This window comes from Suncus etruscus, chromosome 10 (assembly GCF_024139225.1).
Source record: "Suncus etruscus isolate mSunEtr1 chromosome 10, mSunEtr1.pri.cur, whole genome shotgun sequence".
NCBI classification, from domain to species: domain Eukaryota; kingdom Metazoa; phylum Chordata; class Mammalia; order Eulipotyphla; family Soricidae; genus Suncus; species Suncus etruscus.
In genome coordinates this window covers 100,949,347-100,972,807 of record NC_064857.1, presented here as the reverse complement: position 1 = coordinate 100,972,807, position 23,461 = coordinate 100,949,347, and the positions used below count along the sequence as shown (strand labels likewise).

At 38.7% G+C, this 23,461-nt stretch overlaps 1 protein-coding gene and 1 pseudogene across 1 annotated transcript in view; both read right to left on the bottom strand.

Annotated features, from left to right (window-relative positions):
- TAX1BP1 (Tax1 binding protein 1) overlaps positions 1-19,195 on the bottom strand; it is a 56,203-nt gene extending 37,008 nt beyond the window's left edge. The window contains exons 1-6 of the mRNA XM_049782012.1: positions 19,033-19,195; positions 12,176-12,278; positions 6,673-6,860; positions 2,187-2,345; positions 666-814; positions 129-219 (exon numbers count right to left, since the gene is read on the bottom strand). Coding sequence (XP_049637969.1) covers positions 129-219; positions 666-814; positions 2,187-2,345; positions 6,673-6,860; positions 12,176-12,278; positions 19,033-19,194 — 852 coding nt within the window. The 5' untranslated portion in view covers position 19,195. The remainder of the gene's footprint in view (positions 1-128; positions 220-665; positions 815-2,186; positions 2,346-6,672; positions 6,861-12,175; positions 12,279-19,032) is intronic.
- On the bottom strand, positions 9,086-9,415 carry LOC126020535 (60S ribosomal protein L36a-like; annotated as a pseudogene).
- Positions 19,196-23,461: the final 4,266 nt, after the last annotated feature.

Here is a 23,461-nt window from a genome sequence, read left to right as displayed (position 1 = left end):
GCCAAAAACAAACAAACAACAAAAAAAAACCTATATGATAGTAATCTATTACTAAATTCCTAAAACAGTAATATCTGGGGCAATTTGTTACAAAGCAACAAATTAAAAAATGAGAATAAATAAATAACCTTGTAAAGTTCCTTCTCATCCTTTTCCATCTTCAATTGACATTCGAATTGTTCTCTTTCATAATGTGTCTTCTTAAGTTTGTCCTTTAAACTGAGTTAGATTGAATAAAATTAATTAAACATCCAAAACTTTGTTTAAACATTTTTTTTAAGGGACCAGGCTGAAAGCTCAAAGGTTTGCGCATATTACATGTAAAAGGCCTAGGTAAGTGGTGGGCAACCTTTTTTTTCAACTGAGCCAAATCTCACCAAAACCACGATTGAAATTTATTTTGAGAGCCACACAGGGCATGCACTGACAGAGGCTAGGAGCAGAGTCCTGACTCCTGGAACAGCTGACCAGCAGAAAGAAGAGCTGCATTAAAAAGTGTAGAGAGCCGCAGCTTGCCGACCACTGGCCTAGGTCCAATCTACATGGTTTCCCAAGGACCTCCAGAGAGGCCCAGAGTTCTCCCAGCCAGTTGTAACTTAAAATTGAACAATAAAATTTTCTTTAAACATAAAGGTTTTGTTTTTATTTATGAACAACAGAAATACCTGTCTAATTCAGTTTCTTTTTCAATTGCTTTCTTTGTCACTGACATAATGTCTTCTTCCAACTGGAAAGCTTTGGATGTAGCATCATTGTATCTCTTCTTTAAGTCTTCATTTTCCAACTTTAAACTTTGTGATGTGTCAATAAGACCCTTAAAACAATAAAGCATTTTAAGAAAATAGACACAAAGGACCGGAGAGATAGCACAGCGGTTGTTTGCCTTGCAAGCAGCCGATCCAGGACCTAAGGTTGTTGGTTCGAATCCTGGCATCCCATAAGGTCCCCCATACCTGCCAGGACCTATTTCTGAGCAGATAGCCAGGAGTGACCCCTGAGCACTACCGGGTGTGGCCCAAAAACCAAAAAAGAAAAAAAGAAAAAAAAATAGACACTTGAGTAGGAATTTAATAGTAATTAATAGTACCGTATTTTTCATAGAAGATGCACTCCTGGGCGGCTGTTGGGCCTGGAGAGATAGCACAGCGGCGCTTGCCTTGCAAGCAGCCGATCCAGGACCAAAGGTGGTTGGTTCGAATCCCGGTGTTCCATATGGTCCCCCGTGCCTGCCAGGAGCTATTTCTGAGCAGACAGCCAGGAGTAACCCCTGAGCAACGCTGGGTGTGGCCCAAAAAAAAAAATGCACCCCTTCCCCAAAAGAGGGGGGAAATGCCTGTGCATCTTATGAAACGAATACTGCCTGGAGCTGAAGCTATGGTGCCTACCATAGTGATTATAAGGTCTCAACAAATATTGAAAGGACACATATACAAGAGGTCACACAGATATGCATATGCAATAAACACATTTCTACATAAAATAGAATATTTGACTTTATAATCTAGAAATTAAAATTCTTCGTAATATGAATTTGTAAATTTAAGTTATGAAAACCTAGTCCAGTTGTTCTAAGTCAGTGTAAAACAAGCCCTTTTCTGCAGCGGACGGAATGCATGCTTTACCTAAAGAAGCCTGGGTCTGGATTGAAAGAGAACAGCTGAATATGGCTCCCCCAAAAAATGTTTTGTTTTGTTTTTTTTTACTTAAAAGCAATCAAATAAGGCTATTTCTGTCTAGTTTATGACTAATAAAAACTAATCACTCTCATGCAGGTACTTTATTATGAAAGCCTGTAAATAGAAAGAATACGATAAAGTGGTAAAGCATCTGCCTAGCATGCGCAAAGCTGAGTCTGACCCCCAATGCTGCATGCCCTTCTTCCATACCTTGCCTGTACCAACCCGTGGACCCTGAGCACTGTCAGACAGGATAATTTGAGAAAAGTCAGAAGATACCCAGGGCTCACTCCTGGCTCTGCACTCAGCAATCACTTCTGGAAGAGCTGGGAGGACATATATGGTTCCACAGACAAACACAGTTTGGGCCCAACAAGACAATCACCTACCTTGCTGTACTATTGCTCTGGCCCAGTAAATTTTATTTTTAAAGTATAACTGTTTTATGTCTTGAAAACAGAACACTTCAGGAAATATCAACACCAATTGGTTATTTATGGCACAACTAACCTTCTGCTCAGCTTGCAGTTGCTCGCATTGTTCTTTCTCCCGGTTAAGTTCTTTTTCTAATCTTTCAACTTGTTCTCGAAGCTGTGTAGTTTCTTTTTCCAAAACAGCAATTAACTTTACTAGTTCTTCTTTTTCTTTCATAGTCTTCTCAATTTTTAACTGTTAAGCCGCAAAGAAATACTATATTTTTAATAATGCTAAAATGTACAAGTCCACTATTTTTTCCTTTTAATTTTTTATTTCATTTGTTTGTTCATACTCAGTGGCACTCAGGGGTAAGTTACTCCTGGCTCTGCACTCAGAAAATCGCTTCTGGAACCATATGGGATACCGGGAATTGAACCCAGGTAGGCCACGTGCAAGGCAAATGCCCTACCTACTGTGCTATTGCTCCAGCCCCTGGTTTTTTATTTCAAAATTATAAGGAAATGCAAAGAAGCAACTTTCTAATATATTGCACTTTCAAGCAGTCTATTTCCACCTTCTGCTAGGAGAAATTCATGAATCAGACATTTGACCCATCATTTGGTTTGGCAAAGAGAAATAGGTATAAAATAAATTTTATTATCAAGCTGCCTTGCTCATCACTTTTGAAATCAGTGCTTTTCAAATTGTTTCCTAAGTACTTAAATTTGGAACTTCGTTTTCTAGTGTGGCTCTTCTTGAACGCAACTAAATGAAAATCTTAATATCCCTAAGAATTCTCTTATGCTTTTAAGATTTCATCTAAAAGATTATTAAAATCTTTGGTTATCTAAAATAACCAGTTAAGTTTATATTTATATAAATATATTTATAAGTATATTAACTTTTAATTTACTATGGAGGGGCTGGAGTAATAGCAGAGTGGGTAGGGTGTCTGCCTTGCATGCATGAGCTCCAGGTTCTAGCTTAGGTGTGACTCAAACAAATAAAAAAAAAATAAACAAAAAAAATTTGTTCTATTTTCTCCTTCATTACAAGTTTTGAGTCAAGTCTCGAATACAAACAGGGGTGTAGATGGAGGGAGATGTGGTGCATTGGTGGTGGGAATGTTACACTAATGAAAGGGGGTGTTCTTTTTGTGACTGAAACCCAACCACAGTCATGTTTGTAATCATAGTGCTTAAATATATTAAAAAAAAAAAAAAAAGAATGTGGGGCTGGAACGGTGGCGCAAGCGGTAAGGCATCTGCCTTGTGCAAGCCAGTCTAGGACAGACCACAGTTCGATCCCCTGGCATCCCATATGGTCCCCCAAGCCAGGAGCGATTTCTGAGCGCATAACCAGGAGCAACCCCTAAGCACCACTGGATGTAACAAAAAAAAAAAAAAAAAAGAATGTAACTCAGTTATAGGTCACTTGCTTTGCATGTACGAAGCCCTGGATTCTACCACCAGCACTACAAAAATAAATGCAAAAAACTAAGAACCACCCTGTAATATGAAAATAGTGTTCCTATTTGGCATCATTTACTATGTATTTTGCAGGTAATTAAAAAAGCTTTTTCAATAAAATTGTGGTAACAGAACATCCAGATCCCAAAAGTAACCCACCAAATGATACTAAATAGAAATGTTTCACTTTTGAACAGTAGGACAGGTACTAAAAATCAGCCTAATGAATGCATCATTCATCACGTTTACATAATAAATTTATATTGAATGCAATGACTATAAAATAATAATAGTAAAAAAACACTTTCATCTTTGTTTTGTGCCACATCTGGCAATGCTTAGGGGTTACTCCTGGCTCTTTAGTCAGGAATCACTCCAAGCTTGAGGGACCATATGGGATGCCCGGGATCAACCTGGTTTGGCCTCCTGCAAGGCTAGCACCAGCCCCTTGACTATCACTCTGGCACCTCAGTTTTTCTTTAAGCCATAGGTTAGCCAGATTTATTCAATTAATCAGACAGGAAAGGTAAAGTGGTTACCATAAGAGACAGGGATATTCCTCTGATTCACTGCTATGTTTAACTGTGAAATTAGATTCACATCCAATGAGTTAGAAACTTTGCTTTACACCAGTTTCCCACTAGTCTGGTATTTCGATTATGTGCTACTCTAAAATCAATAACAAAACTTAGTTCTAAATATTATCAAGAGAGTAGGAGCAATAATACAACAGGTAAGGTTCTTGTTTTGCATGTGGCCAACATAGGTTCAATCCCAAGGACCTCAAATAGTCCCCCAAACCCTACCAGGAGTATTACTGAATTCAGAACCAGAAGTCAGTCCTGAGCACCACTGGGTGTGTTGCCCCAAAGTAAAAAAAAAAAAAAAAAAAAAAAAAAAAGAGGGGGTACTTATTGTTCACATCTGCTATATATAAAATTCTGACAAACCAAGAACAAACCCAACCCGCAGTAAAATTAATATACAATTATGACCAAAAAAGTGAACTAATTCAAAACTGACACTAAAAATTCAATTTTTAGCATAAATACAGTTTCAAGGTCCATGGGCCAGAAAGATAGTACAGAGTTGCATGCAGCCAATTCTACTTCAATCTCCAGCACTGCATAGTTCCATCCTACTAAACACCAACGGGAACAACCCTGAGCACTAGAGTTTTTCCAAAGCACCTGTGGATATCATCCACAGACTAACCCCAAGATTTTTTTTTCATGCACTTCAACTATATCAAGCTAAAAATCTTTGGAACACCAAAGAAAACAATAAACAAAATAAAAAAAATAAACTAAAAATGGGAGAAATACTTGTAAATCATGTATTTAATAAGCAGTTACTATACAAAATAATAGCCAGCCTGGAGAAATAGTATAGCTTGAAATAAGGTGCTTGCCTTCCACAAGGCCATCAGAGTTCCATCCTTGGTATCCCACATGGTCCCCTGAGAACTGCCAGTATGATTCCTGAGCGTAGAATAACACGAGCCTTGTCGGACCCAAAACACAAAAATTGAAAAGAACATACACAGAAAGAGCTCACGTATCTCACGAGCAAATAACTGAATTAAAAAACAGATGAGGTAAAAATGAGTAAGAGGCTGTAGTACATGTCCTACTTGCAATAGGCCCTGGTTCAATCCCAGCACTGCATGGTGCCAGCCTCACCAAGAGTGACTCCTTAGCACAGTATCAATAACAGCTCGAGGACCCGGGGTTAGCTAACACTTTCCTACTCCTACCTCTCAAAATGGATAGATGATGTGAATAAAACATTCTTCCAAACAAATCATACAGAGTCCCTACATGAAAGATTTCTGATCATCACTAACAGAAATCAAAACCACAATAAATTATCACCTCACACCTGCTAGAGTGGGCTATTAGCAAAGATAACAGGGGTTAAAAGAAATTCCTGTGTTCATTGTATTACTTTTAAAGCAGCTCAACTACAGAAGCAAGCTAAGTGTCTATCAGTGATAAAATGTGGTGTGAATTTAGACACCAACACACTCTAGATATTATTAGTCAACTATAAAAAAGAAAATGTTATCATTTGCAATAATATAGTATATTATGCAAAATGAAAATGTCAAAGACATGTTCATAGGATCCCACTTAATGTGAACACCTAAGTTGGTGAACAGAGAGAGGCAGAAGAGGCAACACAAAAGGAGAGAAGGGCTTTAAACACTGCAAAGTCTCAGTTAAAAAGTAACTCACGGTCCCTGCTCTGTTGGGGGGCGGAGGGGGGGACCGGGGAAGGAATTATCTTTGCAGCTCTGGAGCTGACAGTGCGGTGCTGAGATTTCCCGTTTCCTGTGCCAGGAGGCTCAAAGATTTGGAACGAAATAGCTTGACCGAAAAGGAATGTGTGAAAGAGAAACTCAAGCTCCTGCATGAATTTCTACAAACAGAAGTCAAGAATCAGTTGTGTGACTTGGAGACCAAATTACAGAAGGACGAATTATCCGAGGAGGGCTACCTGGCTAAAGTCAAATCCCTTTTAAATAAAGATTTGTCTTTGGAGAAATTTAAAAAAAAAAAAAAAAAAAAAGTAACTCACTGTATTGAGACTATAGTAAATAAAACCATATTGCATATATAAACACTGCTATGAGTACAGATCTAAAATGTGCATCATGAGACCAAAGATGAAGCTCAATAGCAAAGCACATGCTTAGCATGTGTGGGACTATGGGTTCAATCCTGACACCACAAAAGAACTACTTTTCATTACAAGAAAAAAAGTTTTTAACTATATGATAAAGAATTTTAATTAGACTTCTGTGGTCATCACTTTCCATAAATACATATATATTCTTTGTTTACCACTGGTATATGTTATGTCAATTAGATCTGATATATATATTCACATCTGCTATATATAAAATTCTGACAAACCAAGAACAAACCCAACCCGCAGTAAAATTAATATACAATTATGACCAAAAAAGTGACTCAGTAGAGTCAAACCTGACAGTGTCAATACTGAGAAACTAAATCCATCTCACACTTGAGCCATATGCCTGGCCTTCTAAAATCTTTTCTTTCTGCTAATTACTTATGAATTAACAGTACATCATTGGTACCAACCTCAAGAAGGCCAGCTTTTGTGGTCACAACCAACATATCAGAATTTCCTTCATCTTCCATAGTAAGTAATTCTTCAACTGGTGAAGATGCTCGAAATTGGAATGGTGTACTTGCTCCACGAATTTCACCCTTATGGGTAACATAACAGAACTGGTAAAATTCTCCATCATCATTTGGAAGGTAATAACCTAAGAGAAAGTTTTTAAAAAATATATTGTCATTTCATTGCCATACTATTTGTCACCTCTTTATTCCAGTTCTGAGAAAAAGGAAACACAATCTATCAAAACAAGGGTTTTCCCCTTACACCTAACCATACTCACATTTTCATATCATATGTTTAATGCTATAGCCTCAGAATTCCCCTTCCTCTCATCTGCAAGGCCAAACCAACTTGCATGGCAGAAGCAAGTATGTACTTTCTGGAGGTGGAGGGGGTAGGAGGGATGACACACTGGTAATAAGTAAAGGACCAGAAAAAAAAAATCTAGAAGTTGGAGTCTTTCCTCAAATTTAACATTTGTTAATTGCAAAATATTTATAACTTGTTTTTTTTTAACTGAAACCCAACTACAAACATGTTTATAATCATGGTGCTTAAACAAAGACATAATAAGAAATTAAAAAATAAATCTTCAGTCCATTTTTTTCTTCTCTTCTTTTTCTTCTTTCTTATTCTTCTTCCTGCTCTTCTCTACTTCTTTGTCCTCTTCTACTTCTTCCTTTTTTCTTTCTCCTCATTTTCTTTTTTTTTTTTTTTTTTTTTTTTTTTTTGTTTTTGGGCCACACCCGGCAGTGCTCAGGGGTTACTCCTGGCTATCTGCTCAGAAATAGCTCCTGGCAGGCTCGGGGGACCATATGGGACACCGGGATTCGAACCAACCACCTTTGGTCCTGGATCGGCTGCTTGCAAGGCAAACACCGCTGTGCTATCTCTCCGGGCCCCTCTCCTCATTTTCTTCCTTTTCTTTTTCTTCCTCCTACTCTTCTTCCTTTTATTCTTCTTCCCCTTCTTCCTCTTCTTACTCCTTTTCCTCTTCCTACTCTTCCTCCAATATTTAATATTCTCTTTTTTCTTCTTCCTCCTACACTACTTCCTCCTTTTATTCTTCTTTCTCTTTTTTCTTCTTCCTCTTCTTTTTTGTTATTCTTCTTACTCTTCTTGTTACTCCTTTTCCTCTTCTTACTCTTCCTCAAACACTTCTTAATATTCTCTTCCTGGGTCTCTGGGACTCCAATGACTCCTATGTTGTTTCTGTTGAGTTTATCAAAAACTTCTATTTTCATCTGTTCACATTTTGTGAGTAGTGTATTGTCTAATCATTTGCTTTAAGGTTCTTTTTCGATCTCTTCTGCTCTATGGAATTGTTCTGCATCTCATCCTTGGTTCACTGACCCCATCTCAGCTGCTGTTACACCTTTGGAGAGGCTTTTCATTGAGGTGTTCATTTCATCTATCGAGTTTTTCAGACCTCTATTTCAGTTGTAAGTTCTGTCATTGTGGTCTGTTCAGATCTATCTATACTTGCTTTGAGTTCTTTGAGCATCCTCCATAGTAATACTCTAAACTCCTTATCTGAAAGGCTTTTCAGGTCATCTTCATTCTCTATACATGGTGTTGTCCTGCATTGTTTCCCCATTACAACACCTGTATAGTGGTTTCTACTATGTGCTGTGCGAGGGTTTGTGAGTTAGAAGATGCGCACAGCCGAGGACTGAAGTGGAGCTGCCATGCTCCTCTGGCTCCACCTTATTGAGTGGGGCCCTTACCGGGTTTGGGCCCTAGAGATTGTATTCGATAGAGTCTTCTTGGCTGTCTTGTACAGGAAAGTAAAGGCAGCAGTCCTTTAATGGCTCTCTGGGTTTGGGCCCTAAAGATTGTGTTCGATGGCATCTTCTTGGCTATCTTCTGCAGGAAAGCCTATAACTTTTTTAAAAAATCCTAGCCATATTTCTCAAATTCTTTTCTAGACAATTAGGGAGATGGTGCAAAGGACTGAAGTGCATGCCTTGCATGCAGTCCTGGTTTCAATCCCTGGCACTTCCCTGAGTCTTGTGCGCCCCCCTCCCCTGAAAGAAAATCCTTTTTAAGCAAATACACCTACTTTATATTTGTATTGGTTTATAATAATTCTACGGAAGTCCTAGCTCCATACCCTACTCCCACCACAAAAGTTCAGTATCATCTGATTACCAAAAATATCCCTCCTGTTTATTGCTCCCACCCCTCCATCCCCTTTCTCTCTGGAAAACTAACCACCGTTAACTTCCTGGTTTCATTTCGTTGCATCGTTTCATCATTTTTAAAGATGAGGCAGAATAAACACACAGCTTAAGGGAACTTTATTCATGTTAATACATTTCCCTCCTCAAATATCAACCCATGATTTGTCTTCATAATAAAAGATGAAGTTTAAAATTGGATCACTTGTTCCATTTTCTTTTTATCTCCCCCCAGTTCAAAATGCTTGCATCTCTTAGATCTGCAGTTGGGCTCGACACACTCAAGCCTCAACACAATTTTCTTTATAGGTTTTGCCTTTTTCCGGAAAACTGGCTTAGTCTGCCCTCCACAGCCACTTTGTTTCTGTTCATAATGCCGCTTTCCCTGGGCATACAGAGAATCCTTGCCTTTCTTGTACTGTGTAACTTTGTGGGGCTAATGCTTCCCACATTTCTTACAAAATGTCCGGCGGGTTTTCAGTATGTTCACCATGCTTGTGAGAGCAGAATACGCAAAGAAAGGAAGGCTCAAGCTGGAACCGAAAGTATAGCAAATGCTTTTTGGGAATCTAATTTTTATCTTTTTTGTTGATATGTTATTACATGAAATTAATCTGCTTATGCTAAACCATCCTTCCATTCTGTGGGATGAATCCCACTTGGTCACAGTGAAAGATTCTCTTTAGATATATTGTGAGATTTGCCAAGATTTTGTTTATATATCAGTATTTATGTTCTTCAAAAGATCTAAGTCTTTTTGTATACTGTCCTTTTCTGGTTTTAAAGGCCTATAAAATCTAATAACCCAAATCCAGAAACCATGACAATACTAAATGTCAACAAAGATGTAGAATAAGAATTCTCATTTTTCGCTGATAGAAACACAAAATGGTACTGCTACATTAGTAGGCAATTATTTCTAACAAAACTAAGCACTCTGACCATAAGAACTAGGAATTTAATTCCGTGGCATTTACCCAACTTAACTATAAACATTCACCAATACAAAAAGTTATGTAAAAACATTTACGGCTGGCTTTATTTACAATTGTCAAAACTTGGAGGCACGCAGAGATTTTTAACAGAAAAATGAACAAACTATGGAACATCTGGGGCTGGAGAGATAGCATGGAGGTAAGGCGTTTGCCTTTCATGCAGGAGGTCATTGGTTCGAATCCCGGCGCCCCATATGGTCCCCCGTACCTGCCAGGAGCAATTTCTGAGCCTGGAGCCAGGAATAACCCCTGAGCACTGCCGGGTGTGACCCAAAAACCAAAAAAAAAAAAAAAAAAAAAAAAAAAACTATGGAACATCTATATAATAGTTACTGATTTTTTTCTGCAATCTATTGCATCATGCAAGATGATACTGATAGAGTCCACAAACTAAAACAATTTTTTTTTTTATTTAACCAACACTGAAATTGTAACCAACAATAAAATTGAATTTAGTCCAGCAGTCCAGCTATGGAGCTCAACCTGAAGATCTGGATTTAATCCCAGATACCATAAAAAAAAAATTATTCTTGTTTTAGAAAAACCCTTGAACAAAAGCCTGGGAGAAGGCACCTGCTTTACAAACAAGAGACTGTGTGTTTGATCCCCAGTGCACCAGCTATGAAAGCACTGGAAATAAAGTGTGCAACCCTTGATGAACACTGCAACTGAAAAGAACTGTACAAACATCAAGGCCTGGAGCCCAACTCCCCTACATGTTCTGCCTCAACATGTGGAATTATTTAGCAAGCACCAAGTCTGAAGATGTGCATCCCACATCCAACTGTAAAGGCACTACAAAAAAGTCTGAGTGACTACTGGTCATCACAACAGTAGCAAAAAAAGTAAGGGAGGAAAATAAAAGTATTTTCAAAATAAATAAAACACAAAGCCTATCATAAGTTCTAAATACTTTTTAATATGTATGTAATGTCATACAAAAACTAATTTTTTATTAAAATTTCCAAATTATTCCTATAAAATGGATATACAATAATCCTATATTCATGACTATATTCATGACTTTTGTGGTTTTCATATTAAGTACTTTCCTCCCTAATTTTTTTCCTAATATCATCATTAACATTGTTTTATCAGTAGCAAAAAGACCATCAAAAGATCCAGAAAAGGGGGCTCAAGAGATAGCATGGAGGTATTTGCCTTGCATGAAGGATGGTGTTCAAATCCCGGCATCCCATATGGTCCCCCAGGTATGTCAGGAGCGATTTCTGAGCATAGAGCCAGGAGGAACCCCTGAGCGCTGCCAGGTGTGACCCAAACACCAAAAACCAAAAAAAAAAAAAAAATCCAGAAAAAGAGTTTTGTGGGTATTTTTGTATTTGTTTGTGGTTTAATTTTTTGGTTTTTGGGCTACGCCCGACAGAGCTCAGGGATTAATCCTGGCTGTTATCAGAAATAGCTCTTGACAGCATGGGGGACTGAACCACTGTCCGTCCTGGGTCAGTCACTTGCAAGGCAAATGCCCTACCGCTGTGCTATCTCTTCAGCCCCCAGAAGTTTTTTTTTTTGGGGGGGGGGTCACACCGGCAGTGCTCAGGGGTTACTCCTGGCTCTACGCTCAGAAATCACTCCTGGCAGGCTCGTGGGACCATATGGGATGCCAGAATTTGAACCATTGTCCTTCTGCATGCAAGGCAAACACCTAACCTCCATGCTATCTCTCTGGCCCCCAGAAAAGGTTATTTAATAAAACTTAAGCTGATAAGCAAAACATCTTGAAAAAGAATCATCAAAAGATCCAGCAGTGTTTTTAATAAGACAAGCTAATAAGCAAAACACCTTTACCATATGGCCTACACTATTTACATTCTTATGACCTGCGAGATAATTCATCCTACACGTGCTACATAGTTATTTACAATAAAGTTCTTGGGGTGGGGGTGTACACCTTGCAGCAGTGCTTAGAAATCTGTATTCAGAAATCACTCCTGGAGAGCTCAGGGAACCAAATGAGATGCCAGCAATTAAAGTTGGGTCAGCCACATGTAACTTATCCTCTGTAATATCTTTCTAGCCTTTATTGGCTTTGCAGTGGGGGACCCACACCCCGCAGTGCTCAAGAGTTACTCCTACCTTTACTCAGAAATAACTAACTCCTTGCAGTATTTGGGGGACTATATAGGACACTAAAGATCGAACCCCAATTGGCCCCACACAAGGCCAGCATATCCCAGCCACTTTGCTATGCTATCTTTCCGACTCCTATAGTGAGTACATTTTTAATGATAATACAACTCCATCAACTTGCAATTTTCTGTTCTTACCTTGAAATGCTAAAACACAATTGATTGTTGATCCTTCTACATAATTTTCTGGAAGAGGGGACCATAAAAATGTGTAATAGTCACGAGCAGTGCTCCATCCAACCTAAAAGGAAATAAAATGTTTACATTGTAAGTATACAGCTCAAATAATACATTTGTATCATTTAACTGCAACTTAAAATATGGTTTTTAATTTTAAAAATTATGATTCTTTTCAAAAGTTTATCGATTATGATGTTTTGTTTTTGTTTTTGTTTTTTTTTTTGTTTTTGGGCCACACCCGTGACGCTCAGGGGTTACTCCTGGCTATGCGCTCAGAAGTCGCTCCTGGCTTGGGGGACCATATGGGACACCGGGGATCGAACCGAGGTCCATCCAAGGCTAGCGCAGGCAAGGCAGGCACCTTACCTCTTGCGCCACAGCCCGGCCCGATTATGATGTTTTTTAACTGATAATCTAGTTCGTTGAGGAAACTGTTCAAAAGGCTGAATTTCAAGTTTTGTAGGTGAGAGCTCTGGCACGAGAGGTTCCTGAGTGACCAGTATGAACTGCTAAATATGACCCCAAACAAAAATTTATAGGAACCAATGAGATAGTACAGAAGGCATTTTCCGGGCCCGGAGAGATAGCACAGCGGCGTTTGCCTTGCGAGCAGCTGATCCAGGACCAAAGGTGGTTGGTTCGAATCCCGGTGTCCCATATGGTCCCCCGTGCCTTCCAGGAGCTATTTCTGAGCAGACAGCCAGGAGTAACCCCTGAGCACCGCTGGGTGTGACCCAAAAACGAAAAAAAAAAAAAAAAAAGAATGTTAATCTTTTCAAATTATAAAGAAAATAATAAAGCAGAGATAGAGGGAGAAAAAGGAAGAAAAAAAGAAAAATAGGAAAATAAAAAAGGAGGATAAATCTTGAGAAAAGGTATTCATTCATAACATCACTGCTCAGCTTTGATTAAAAATAATTTTTTTAATTGGAACCAGTACAGTGCAGGAGGGCTTGCCTTACATGCAGCCAACTTGAGTTCAATTCTCAACATCCATATGGATTGCTAGAAAACCACTAAAAGTGATCCATGAATGGAGAATCAACATAATCCCTGAGCATCACCAGGTGTGGCCCAAAAAAACCCAAACAAACAAAAGTATGTTTATGGCGGATTGTCAGTCAACTGCTGTAAGAACTTTGCAGGAATACTCTACAATCTACATTAACACATGACAGAGATAACACTTTGCTTCTCAACTTCCTTAAAAGAATAGTAGCTCAAAACCTGAGAATTATGTAGCTGTCACCTTCTAAAGAACAAAAACTTTTAGGGTATCAAGAGTTGTATCAGGGGTCAAGGCATTTGTCTTTCATTGAAATAACCCCAGTTTGATTCCCAGCACCCCACATGACCCCTCTCCCCCCAGCAATGCCAGGATAATCAAGAGCACAGCCAGGGATAGCCCAAAATTATACAGAAGAATGGGCATCGCCCACACACACCTGAACAATGGATACCATCTATGGAAACAACCACAAGTCTATAACATTACCAGGATCCAAGCCTCTACCAGAGAAGACCTACCACTGCTTTGGCATTGACTTACTCCAAAGAGTGCTCCCAACACCCAGACAACTCAGCAACAGTCTGCATGCAGGGCAGATCCCTCCGCATTTAATCGTATGCTGAAACTAGAGGATGCTCCACATCAGCCTGACATCGATGAAAGAAATGCACAGAATCCAGAGTCTTTAAATATAAGAATCTGATACGAACAATAGCTAAAGTGTGAAAAAGTTTCACCGAGACCACGGAGAATGACTCGGGTTTGATGGACTGGTGTGCCTGGAACCCAGAGTCGGTCTTATGCCAATAAACTTCTGGGGTGAGGCCTTTTTGTAATCAAGCCAAGGATTTTTTTCCATTTTCTCCATTTCTCTGGACCTATGCAAACAACGGCGATTGCCACTATCACACCTTTACTATATTTTTTTACTCTTATCCTTTAAGGAAAAAAAAAATACAACTTACTGAACTTAACAAATAACTGTAGTAGAATGCCTATCTTGAATACAGGCAGGGGATGGGAAGGGGGTAGGGGGTAATGTTACACTGGTGAAGGGGGATATTCTGGTTATGACTGTAACCCAACTATGATCATTGTTACTTAAATTAAAAATGTATTTTAAAAAAACCTTATGATCTTTTGTTTAATAAAAACTATAATTTATCAAGCATAAATCAAAGTACAAAGTCCTTATGCTTGTATACTTACATAACTAAGGTCAAATCAAATTCATAAACACAAACAGAATACTAAAAATCAAGGGACATCTACCTTGCACTTGCCAACTGAGGTTTGATCCCTAGCATCCTCTATGGTTCCCCAACACAGCCAGGAGTAATTCCTGAGTGCAGAGGCAGGAATAATCCCTGACTGCGACAGGGTGAAGTCCAAAACAGAAACAAAAATAATAAATACTAAAACTTGCATACTATAAGTATACAGCATGGGACATAACAATTTAGTGCAACTAATGTCAAATATAATAGGAGGGAGAGGGGGTGGATTGGTGGTGAGAATATTGCACTGGTAAAAGGGGGTATTCTTTGTATGACTAAAACCCAAGTACAATCATGTATATAATCATGGTGCTTAAATAAAGATATTAAAAAAACAACATATTGGGGCCAGAGAGATAGCATGGAGGTAAAAGTGTTTGTGTTTGCCTTGCACGCAGAAGGTCAGTGGTTTGAATCCCGGCATCCCATATGATCCCCGGAGCCTGCCAGGAGCGATTTCCGAGCATAGAGCCAGGAGTAACCCGAGTGCTGCCGGGTGTGACCACCCCCCCAAAATAAAAAACAAAAACAAAAAACAACCCAACATATTAAAAAAAAAAAGTAATAGATATGACATTGGAAGCTGTTCTAAATCTTTGTATTTTTCTCTTCATCACCATAACTTTTAGGAAATTCATGTTAATTTTGGATTATCAGATCTATCACCTAGCCAGACTACCAAAAATAAGTCTTCAGTACCAATTCATGAAATTCAATTTTTAACTCCCCAAGTCAAAGTATAAATTTGTATGTGTTTCCTATCATTAAACAGTAGCTATCGTTCATATAAAAGAACCTTGCAAGAAACAAAATAAATATGTAATGTATTGACTTTAACTTTAATTAAAACTAGTCAATACTAATAGAGAGGGAGTGAAAAACTAAATGGGAAAATAATCTGTAGGGCCAGACAGATAGTACCAAAGATAAGCATGCCTGCCTCACACTAGGCCAAACCCAAACCAGTTCTCAGCACCAGATGAATCTGGTCCCCTAACATAGCCAGGAATGACTCCTGAAAACAAAATCAGGAGTAGCCAGTTGTGATCCAAGCCTCCCTCCAAGTCCTCCAACGTAAATTTTTAAAAACTGCCAACTCAAGTTATAGCCTTTATCTAGCTACACTTAATTTCCTAGCCACTTGGTTTTTATGTTTGATGAATCATTTTAATACACCCAATGCAAAATAGTATCTTTTATCTTCTGATTTCCTATTTGGCCCAATGTCCAAGCTCCTATCTTTTCCAATTTTCAATCTGAATAATAGTCACTTACCTCTTCACTCACATTTCTAGGTCCTGGCTACCTGGGGAAAAGTCAGCAATTTCCTGTTTAACTTACTTCAGCTCCCATATTACTTGTTCCCATAGTATAAAAACCAAATCTTCTCCAGATTTCAGAATTCCTCACACTTTAACTATGTCACCTTCCTCTCAAAACTCCAAAATGAGCTCCAGTACCAATTCATTTAACTAATTGATAAGTCCTTGGAGTCTACTTATGGAATCATTAACCATAACTGATTGCCCTCCCAAATGAACATTTTCATTATCTCACCTAGAAAATTAGGAGTGTTCTCTTTGCATCTTTTATCTTTTAATTAAAATTTGTCTTACTACAAGATTAAAGTTCACCACTAAATTTTATTAATCACTGCTTAAAAATTATTTCTCAACCAAATATTAAAACAATCTACAACATGATCCAAACCAAGTCTTGTCCCAAATTCATCTTCTTAACTACTCCAAGTAATTTGATTCTTACTTTTTCATGCGTATCACATATTTCCATTATATGGAGACTTTCTCTTTGCCCACCTGTCACCATCCAATCTATCAAAACCATCCTTGAGTGAACCAGCCGTACGGCTCATTTTTAAAGCACATAGCAATGCCTTAGAATATTTTGCCCTCTGGCAAACAAAATACTCATCCTTAAGAAAAATCAGCAATAAATGTGTTTTAAAAAACACGTAATGCCATAAACGTGGTAATTACATATTCAAAAAGTTGTCCATGAAAGAAATGGACAAAGAAGCAAAATATATATCTTTATTATTGTTAGGAGATTGTCCAAGAGTAATATCCAATAGTATAAACTTAACGCAATGAACTCCACAATCAATAGCATATATTATTTTACTATACACAGTCATATGTATATATGAAGTATATGTAATTATATGCCAATATGCTACAATCATTATTACTAAGTAATGGTAGTGATATTTTCTTTCTTGATTCTAATCTTCCAAGTTTTACTACATTCTTGAATTTACAGTGTTTTCAGTATTACCAAGGTAAAAGATGAAAAAGTACGTAAGTTCATTAAAAATTCATCTTTTTGAAATAAAATTTATAACATACCAGTCTATTACATATGCAAAACTTGTCTCTAAGGGAAATAAAAGCCTACAAACTATTTAGCATAAAGACTCTTACTTATTAAAAAAAAAAGAAAGTTACCTTCAACCTCATTTCCTCATTCTCCAAAATGAAGTTATGCTTATTTGACTGAACATTCTCTCTTTGTAACATTTTCCTACCAGGAATACCCTTCCTTTCAATCTCATTTCCCTGACTTTTTCCCTTTCCTCAGAAAACAGTAATTCTCAACTAGTATTTTAAACTTGATATCTACATTTCACATAAAATCAAAATTGAATTATTCTGTAAAATGTTTACAAAGAATATTATCTTTTGTGTAGAATCTGATAAACCTAAAATCTCACGCAAAGAAATGAATAATAATGGAACTGGAAAAAGAGTATACCAGATAGTGCACTTGCCTTGCACATAGCCAGGTTCAATACCAACATCATCACACTGGATCCCCAAGCACTGCTAAACAGGTGATTCCTGGTGATTCCAGATTCCTGAGTGCAGAACCAGGAACAGCCCTAAGCAAAGCAAGTGTGGCCCCCAAAGAAGAAAACACTAAGGATTCATCTATCCAGCAATACCAAGGAATGAGGGATTCAAAAAGGAACTAAAAAGTCATGAGGTAGGGCCGGAGAGAGAGCAGAGCAGTAGGGCATTTGCCTTGCATGCAGCCGACCCAGGACAGGCAGTGGGCATCCCTTATGGTGCCCTGAGCCTACAAGGAGTGATTTCTGAGCACAGAGCCAGGAGGAACCCTTAGTGCCACTGGATGTGACCCAAAACCAAAAAACAAATAAAATAAAATAAAATAAAATAAAATAAAATAAAATAAAAAGTCATGAGGTCAAAATTTTGTTTTGTTCATTTTTCTTAACACAAGTTCGACCCCCAACATTACATATAGTGTCCCAGGCACCATTAAGAGTTTAACCTGCAGCATTTTTACACCTGCAAATTATCAGTGCCTAGCCACAGATTATACCCAAGGCAGTAGACCAGAGGCATTTAACCTTCTTACACCTGCAGACCAATAGCTTAAAGTTTCTAAAAGAAAGCTAAGCAGATGCATCATTACTACAACACACAGAATTTGCTCCCCCGCATGATATGGCCCTCCTGGAAGCTCCCAAGAACATGGAAGGAGGTAGCTGAGTATCATAAAGAGTGGCACCCAAAATTACTGACAATTGATTTTCGGACATTTCCAACATTATTTTGATAACTCAAAGACATTCACACGTTTGGGGTCTCTATGAGAAAACTCAAGAACAGTTGAAATTGCCAGGAGCTGAGGATAGTTCAAAAAGCTAGCCCCCAAGTCAGATCCCAGGGTCAGATCCCTGGCATCACATGCTCCACCCCCTCCCCACCACACCATCAGGGGCCACCAGGCACTACTGCACCCAAGATGTACTGCATCCTTGGGTTTGCACCTGAAACCACTCAGCCCTCACAGTCAGGTCAAGTAACTCTAGGAAAGACACCCAGGGCCCGAAGTACTGTGTAAGTGGCACCCCATACCAATCTCTCTGTTCCCCCCAAGAAAGTATTAAGTTCCAAAAAAACACCAGTACAGTAAAGCACCACTATCATCATTTCAATAAAACTCTCAAGCAAATAGTATGCAAAATGCCAAAAAATGTAGAATAACTACTACCAAAGAATGTACTATTTAGTCATGGAGAACATACTTTTATAAAAGCAGAAAATAAAATATGAGCAAATTTAATTCCTGCAGGAGAAAGAAATATGTAATATGGCTTTAACTCTACAAAAAATGAACTACAAATGGTAGGAAAAAAAATGTCTTGTCATTTCTTTTTTTCAAAAGGAAAAGATCATTCTGTCAGGGATGAAACTGAGTAAATGAAAGGGGGAAAAATTCACAAAAAAAATTTTCACAAATCCTTAAGTTGAACCTTTTAATCACAGGAAAGAAAATTTGGTTAACTGAGGTTCTCAACAACTGTTATCATGCACTGTTAAACATTTTTTTGTATTTTTTTTCTTTTGCTTTTTACACTGTTAAACATTTTATGTCTACTGAATACATTTACAAATCTGAACACTTCAAAGTCACAAACTACCCCAGTACTAAAATAACTACTTATCCACCTACTTGAAGAATTACAAAGAAGCTTTTCTTACCTTGAATATACCAACCCAGTCTTTTGGATGTGGATGGATATATGGAGTTAAGGTGTAATGGCATTCCAGGTGTGCATGAGGAAGATAACTCTTAGCCACATTCTGAAAGATGACATGGGCAAAGTTGGAAGTCTGCAATGGGACTTCTTGAAAGGATGTCATTGTGCCCTGAAACAAGTAAACACACATGTTAAGAAGAAACACGTCTAAGAACACATACTATTTAAGCAAATGGCAAGTTTTTTTTGCATGTCACACTGACGGTTTTTTCCTTGTTAACATAGGAATTCTTTTAAAAGTGAATAAACAGGGCCAGAGCAGTGGCACAAGCAGTAAGGCATCTGTCTGCCTTGGGCACGCTGGCCTAGGATGGACCACGGTTCAATCTCCCGGCATCCCGTATGCTCTCCCATGGCAGAAGAGATTTCTGAGCGCACAGCCAGGAGTAACCCGAGTGTCACCATGTGTGGCCCAAAACCAAAAAAAAAAAAAAGTGACTAAACATAAAAACCAGAAAACTAGGGGCTAGAGAGATAGTATGGAGGTAGGGCATTTGCCTTGCATGCAGGACAGTGGTTCAAATACAGGCATCACATATGGTCCTCCAAGCCTGCCAGGAGTGATTTCTAAGCGAACCAGGAGTAACCCTAGCGCTGCCGGTGTAACCCAAAAACCAAAAAGAAAAAAAGAAAAACACAACAACAACAACAACAACACAGAAAACTAATTCTAGTATAGGCCAGAAGGTTACATAGAAAATGAAAGTTAAACAAAAACAAGTGTCTAAATTCTGTTTTGTTTTGGGGTTTTTTCTTTTTGGGGGGGGGGTCACACCCGGCAGCGCTTAGGGGTTACTCCTGGCTCTATGCTCAGAAATCGCCCCTGGCAGGCACAGGGGACCATATGGGATGCCGGGATTAGAACCACCATCCTTCTGCATGAAAGGCAAACGCCTTACCTCCATGCTATCTCTCCGGCCCAAGTGTCTAAATTCTATTATAAAATCTATCCCTGTTTCTGGGACCAGAGTGGTGGCACAAGCCGTAAAACATCTGCCTTCCACGAGCCAGCCTAGGACGGACTGCAGTTCAATCCCCAGGCGTCCCATATGGTCTCACAGGCCAGGAAAGAATTCTGAGCACATAGCCAGGAGTAAGCTGTGATATCATTGGGTGTGGCTCAGAAACCAAAAAAAAAAAAAAAAAAAATCCAGTCCTGTTCCTAATGCAGACAAAAACAAATGAACAAGAGCTCTTGTATTTTATTTCAATGGGTGGAGGAGGTACGTTTTTTGTTTTGTTTTGTTTTGTTTTTTTGTCAAATCTGGTGTGCTTAGGGCTTACTCCTGGCTCTATGCTCAGGGATCACTGGGTAGTGCTAGGGGAAAATCAAATGAGAAATGAGGTATTTTAAGAGCACTCGTCCAATATAAAACTGCCAACTCTTAGAAAGAAAACAGGAATAAGCAAAGTTCCACCTGAGCACCACCTGAAGTGAGCTGAGTCCAGAGCCAGGAAAAAATCTTTTTTTTTTTTTTGGTTTTTGGGCCACACCCAGCGGTGCTCAGGGGTTACTCCTGGCTGTCTGCTCAGAAATCGCTCCTGGCAGGCACGGGGGACCATATGGGACACTGGGATTCGAACCAACCACCTTTGGTCCTGGATAGCAGGCTATCTCTCTGGCCCAAAAAAAAAACTCTTGACTACCACCAGGTGTGGGCCAAAAAGGAAAAAAAAGGAAAAAAAGTAACTATTTTATTAGTTAATGGCCAATTAACTTTTTTCTATCTTGAGCCCTTAATCATTTTCCTTCCTATTCTGGCCCAATCCATTGCTCTCCTCTAGATTCCAAAAACCTATATTGATGTTAACCTCTCACCCCTGACCCATATTCAAGATTTTCTTGATTCCGTACTAAAATCATTAGAAATTGGGGCCAGAATGATAGTATAGCAGGCAGTGTGCTTGCCTTGCATGTAGTCAACCCTGGTTACTTGGCACCACCCCCTTTACCCCCCCCTCCCCAAGCCTTGTCAGGATTAGTAATCCCAGAGTCCAGGAGCCAGGAGTAAACCTTGAGCACTGCCAGTGTGGTTAAAAAAAAAAGGGGGGGGGGGGGGCTGGAGAGATAGCATGGAGGTAAGGCCTTGCATGCAAAAGGACGGTGGTTCAAATCCAGGCATCCCATATGGTCCCCAGAGTCTGCCAGGAGCAACCCCTAAGCGCTGCCCAAAAACCAAAAACCAAAAAGACACTTTCTGTAATAATGAAGAAATTTGGAGCAAAATTTTTACTAGATAAATTTACTTCACAATTTATAAAGCAGTGATTTTCAACCTTTTTAACCCATGAACCAAAAGAAAAGGAATATTTCACTGGTATTTCATTGCTATGGTAAAAACAAAAACAATTATTTATAATAGCACTTTGTGCATTCATTTTAAATCCAATAGTATAAAATAAAAATCATGTGTTAAGTGGCAGTAACTTTCTTGAGGACTGGCAGGAAATTTCTGCAGAGGCTCAGGCTCACAGACTAGAGGCTGAAACCCTGCTGCTTTAAAGGGCACACACAGCAGGAAGACTCTACTCAGATTTTAACAATTAAGAAGTTTTTATTTCTGAAATCTAAGACAGCAGTTGTTTCTTTTGCTGACCTGTTCAAACTAAGTCAAAAATCTTAGTTTTGAAGTGAAAGGCCATCCAAAAATAACTGCTTTTCTTCTTGTGCCATCTGTTTGTTATGGTCAAAGCTACATTACTGAAATAATATACAGGGCATCCCCCCAAAACTCAGGGACCTGGAAGCCACTGCAGGTAGTGCCTCAGTCTAGTTGACTATTGTCACCTTTGCCCAGGGCTGCCTGGACATGGAGGGAAAAAAACAAACAAGCACACTCAGTAACAAACCACACCACACACACACACACATATGGAGGGAAAAAAACAAACAAGCACACTCAGTAACAAACCACACCACACACACACACACACACACACACACACACTCAGTAACAAAACACACACACACACCAGCAATCCTATTTCAAAAAAACTGGACTGTCAATACTTCCTGTTTAGTAACCCAAAACCTTCAAGAAATTGAAAAAGTAGTCTGCTTACCTAACAATGTTGTTTAAAATAACTGAAGAGTTCAATTTCTCTGAATTGTCTGAGCTCACCTGGCTTTGAGGACTACGTCAAGGATGCAATTATTTCTACTCTCTCTGCACATCAGTAACTTCATAAAGGTGGCGGGAAAATTAGCCTGTTTTTTTTTAAATAGTCTGTACTACAGACTAGGAGATACTAATAATTGAAGATATATAGTAAAAGCAGTTTAATCAGCCTGTCTGATGAAACTACCGAAACTACAGAGAATGGGATTTTTCTTCGAAGAGAGTAGACATTTGGGTTGCTCTGAGAAAGATATTCAGGAGAAAGGAAAAAGGTAGTACAGAATGAGTTTCCCGTGTTTTAAACTGAAATCCATGTAAGACATGGATCCATGGTCTTCCTTAGAACTTAACCTGTATCTAAAACGTAAGCATATCTCATGGTTCAATGCCTACTGAGATCAGTACAGACACTGAGCTGAGCCAGACACACACACACACACACACACACACACACACACACACACACACACACACACACACGTTTCCTAAAGTAACATAAGCAAAGCTACAAGATAGTTCATAATTTTGTTTATCCTCAATTGACAGTTATTAAAATCCATAATCTAATCTTAAATTTACAATTAGCTAAAAAATATGGCATAATTTTAGCATAAAGCATATATAAACATAAACATTTACATATGCATTATGTATACATCTTTAAATGCATTAAGAACAAAAATATAGTAACATAGACTTGACAGTCTTTATGAAGGGAGATGTTTTTAAAAAACACTTTAGGGGCTGGAGGATAATACAGCGGCAGAGTGCTTGTCTTGCACAAAGCCAACCTGGGCTCGATCCCCAGTACCCCATCCAGTTTCCCAAGTCCCATAGAGCATACTGCCAGTAGTAAGCCCTGAGCATAGCAGGATCTCCTCTCTCTCCCCTCTTCTCCTCTCTCCCCTCTCCCCCTTCCCTCCCTCCCTCCCTCCCTCCCTCTCTCTCTCTCTCTCTCACACACACACACACTCCACAGTCTAGAAAACTTTTACTTGATTCAACTTTTTGCCAATATTATACACTCAAGTATAAGCTGACCCAAATATAAGCCGAATTCCCAACTTTACCCTAAAAACTGGGAAAACTTAGTGACTCGAGTATAAGCCAAGGTGGAAAATGCAGCAGCCATTGGTAAATTTCAGACAACAACAACAACAAATATATATATATATATATATATATATATACACCCAAAACAATTACAATAATTAAGGAACCAGTAGATTAAATGTTTTTCAATATTTATTG